The sequence below is a fragment of the Stegostoma tigrinum genome, chromosome 41, assembly GCF_030684315.1.
Source record: "Stegostoma tigrinum isolate sSteTig4 chromosome 41, sSteTig4.hap1, whole genome shotgun sequence".
Lineage (NCBI taxonomy): Eukaryota > Metazoa > Chordata > Chondrichthyes > Orectolobiformes > Stegostomatidae > Stegostoma > Stegostoma tigrinum.
Genome location: NC_081394.1, coordinates 57,501 through 60,000, shown reverse-complemented (window position 1 = coordinate 60,000; position 2,500 = coordinate 57,501). Strand labels below are relative to the sequence as shown.

The 2,500-nt window shown below is 60.6% G+C and overlaps 1 protein-coding gene across 1 annotated transcript in view; it reads right to left on the bottom strand.

Annotated features, from left to right (window-relative positions):
- nphs1 (NPHS1 adhesion molecule, nephrin) overlaps window positions 1-2,500 on the bottom strand; it is a 137,143-nt gene that overhangs the window by 81,165 nt on the left and 53,478 nt on the right. Inside the window, exon 11 of the mRNA XM_059641264.1 lies at window positions 2,458-2,500. This exon is cut by the window's right edge and continues 99 nt beyond it. Coding sequence (XP_059497247.1) covers window positions 2,458-2,500 — 43 coding nt within the window. The remainder of the gene's footprint in view (window positions 1-2,457) is intronic.

Here is a 2,500-nt window from a genome sequence, read left to right as displayed (position 1 = left end):
AGTGAGCACTGAGCTAGGCCTCGGGATTCCTGTACTCACAGTGTGCACTGAGCTAGGCCTCGGGACTCCTGTACCCGCAGTGTGCATTGAGCTAGGCCTCAGGGCTCCTGTACTCACAGTGTGCACTGAGCTAGGTCTCGGGACTCCTGTACCCACAGTGTGCACTGAGCTAGGCCCCGGGACTCCTGTACCCACAGTGAGCACTGAGCTAGGCCTCGGGATTCCTGTACTCACAGTGTGCACTGAGCTAGGCCTCGGGACTCCTGTACCCGCAGTGTGCATTGAGCTAGGCCTCAGGGCTCCTGTACTCACAGTGTGCACTGAGCTAGGTCTCGGGACTCCTGTACCCACAGTGTGCACTGAGCTAGGCCCCGGGACTCCTGTACCCACAGTGAGCACTGAGCTAGGCCTCGGGATTCCTGTACTCACAGTGTGCACTGAGCTAGGCCTCGGGACTCCTGTACCCGCAGTGTGCATTGAGCTAGGCCTCAGGGCTCCTGTACTCACAGTGTGCACTGAGCTAGGCCCCGGGACTCCTGTACCCACAGTGTGCACTGAGCTAGGCCCCGGGACTCCTGTACCCACAGTGAGCACTGAGCTAGGCCTCGGGATTCCTGTACTCACAGTGTGCACTGAGCTAGGCCTCGGGACTCCTGTACCCGCAGTGTGCATTGAGCTAGGCCTCAGGGCTCCTGTACTCACAGTGTGCACTGAGCTAGGTCTCGGGACTCCTGTACCCACAGTGTGCACTGAGCTAGGCCCCGGGACTCCTGTACCCACAGTGAGCACTGAGCTAGGCCTCGGGATTCCTGTACTCACAGTGTGCACTGAGCTAGGCCTCGGGACTCCTGTACCCGCAGTGTGCATTGAGCTAGGCCTCAGGGCTCCTGTACTCACAGTGTGCACTGAGCTAGGTCTCGGGACTCCTGTACCCACAGTGTGCACTGAGCTAGGCCTCAGGGCTCCTGTACCCACAGTGTGCACTGAGCTAGGCCCCGGGACTCCTGTACCCACAGTGAGCACTGAGCTAGGCCTCGGGACTCCTGTACCCGCAGTGAGCACTGAGCTAGGCCTCGGGATTCCTGTACTCACAGTGTGCACTGAGCTAGGGCTCGGGACTCCTGTACCCACAGTGAGCACTGAGCTAGGCCTCGGGACTCCTGTACCCGCAGTGAGCACTGAGCTAGGCCTCGGGATTCCTGTACTCACAGTGTGCACTGAGCTAGGCCTCGGGACTCCTGTACCCACGGTGAGCACTGAGCTAGGTCTCGGGACTCCTGTACCCACAGTGTGCACTGAGCTAGGTCTCGGGACTCCTGTACCCACAGTGTGCACTGAGCTAGGCCCCGGGACTCCTGTACCCACAGTGTGCACTGAGCTAGGCCTCAGGGCTCCTGTACTCACAGTGTGCACTGAGCTAGGTCTCGGGACTCCTGTACCCACAGTGTGCACTGAGCTAGGCCTCAGGGCTCCTGTACCCACAGTGTGCACTGAGCTAGGCCCCGGGACTCCTGTACCCACAGTGAGCACTGAGCTAGGCCTCGGGACTCCTGTACCCGCAGTGAGCACTGAGCTAGGCCTCGGGATTCCTGTACTCACAGTGTGCACTGAGCTAGGCCTCGGGACTCCTGTACCCACAGTGAGCACTGAGCTAGGCCTCGGGACTCCTGTACCCGCAGTGAGCACTGAGCTAGGCCTCGGGATTCCTGTACTCACAGTGTGCACTGAGCTAGGCCTCGGGACTCCTGTACCCACGGTGAGCACTGAGCTAGGTCTCGGGACTCCTGTACCCACAGTGTGCACTGAGCTAGGTCTCGGGACTCCTGTACCCACAGTGTGCACTGAGCTAGGCCCCGGGACTCCTGTACCCACAGTGAGCACTGAGCTAGGTCTCGGGACTCCTGTACCCGCAGTGAGCACTGAGCTAGGCCCCGGGACTCCTGTACCCACAGTGAGCACTGAGCTAGGCCTCGGGATTCCTGTACTCACAGTGTGCACTGAGCTAGGCCTCGGGATTCCTGTACTCACAGTGTGCACTGAGCTAGGCCCCGGGACTCCTGTACTCACAGTGTGCACTGAGCTAGGTCTCGGGACTCCTGTACCCGCAGTGAGCACTGAGCTAGGCCCCGGGACTCCTGTACCCGCAGTGAGCACTGAGCTAGGTCTCGGGACTCCTGTACCCGCAGTGAGCACTGAGCTAGGCCCCGGGACTCCTGTACCCACAGTGTGCACTGAGCTAGGCCCCGGGACTCCTGTACCCGCAGTGAGCACTGAGCTAGGCCTCGGGACTCCTGTACCCGCAGTGAGCACTGAGCTAGGCCCCGGGACTCCTGTACCCGCAGTGAGCACTGAGCTAGGTCTCGGGACTCCTGTACCCGCAGTGAGCACTGAGCTAGGCCTCGGGACTCCTGTACCCACGGTGAGCACTGAGCTAGGCCTCAGGCTTTCTGTACTCACAGTGAACATTGATGACGACATGCACACTCTGACTGATGAACAA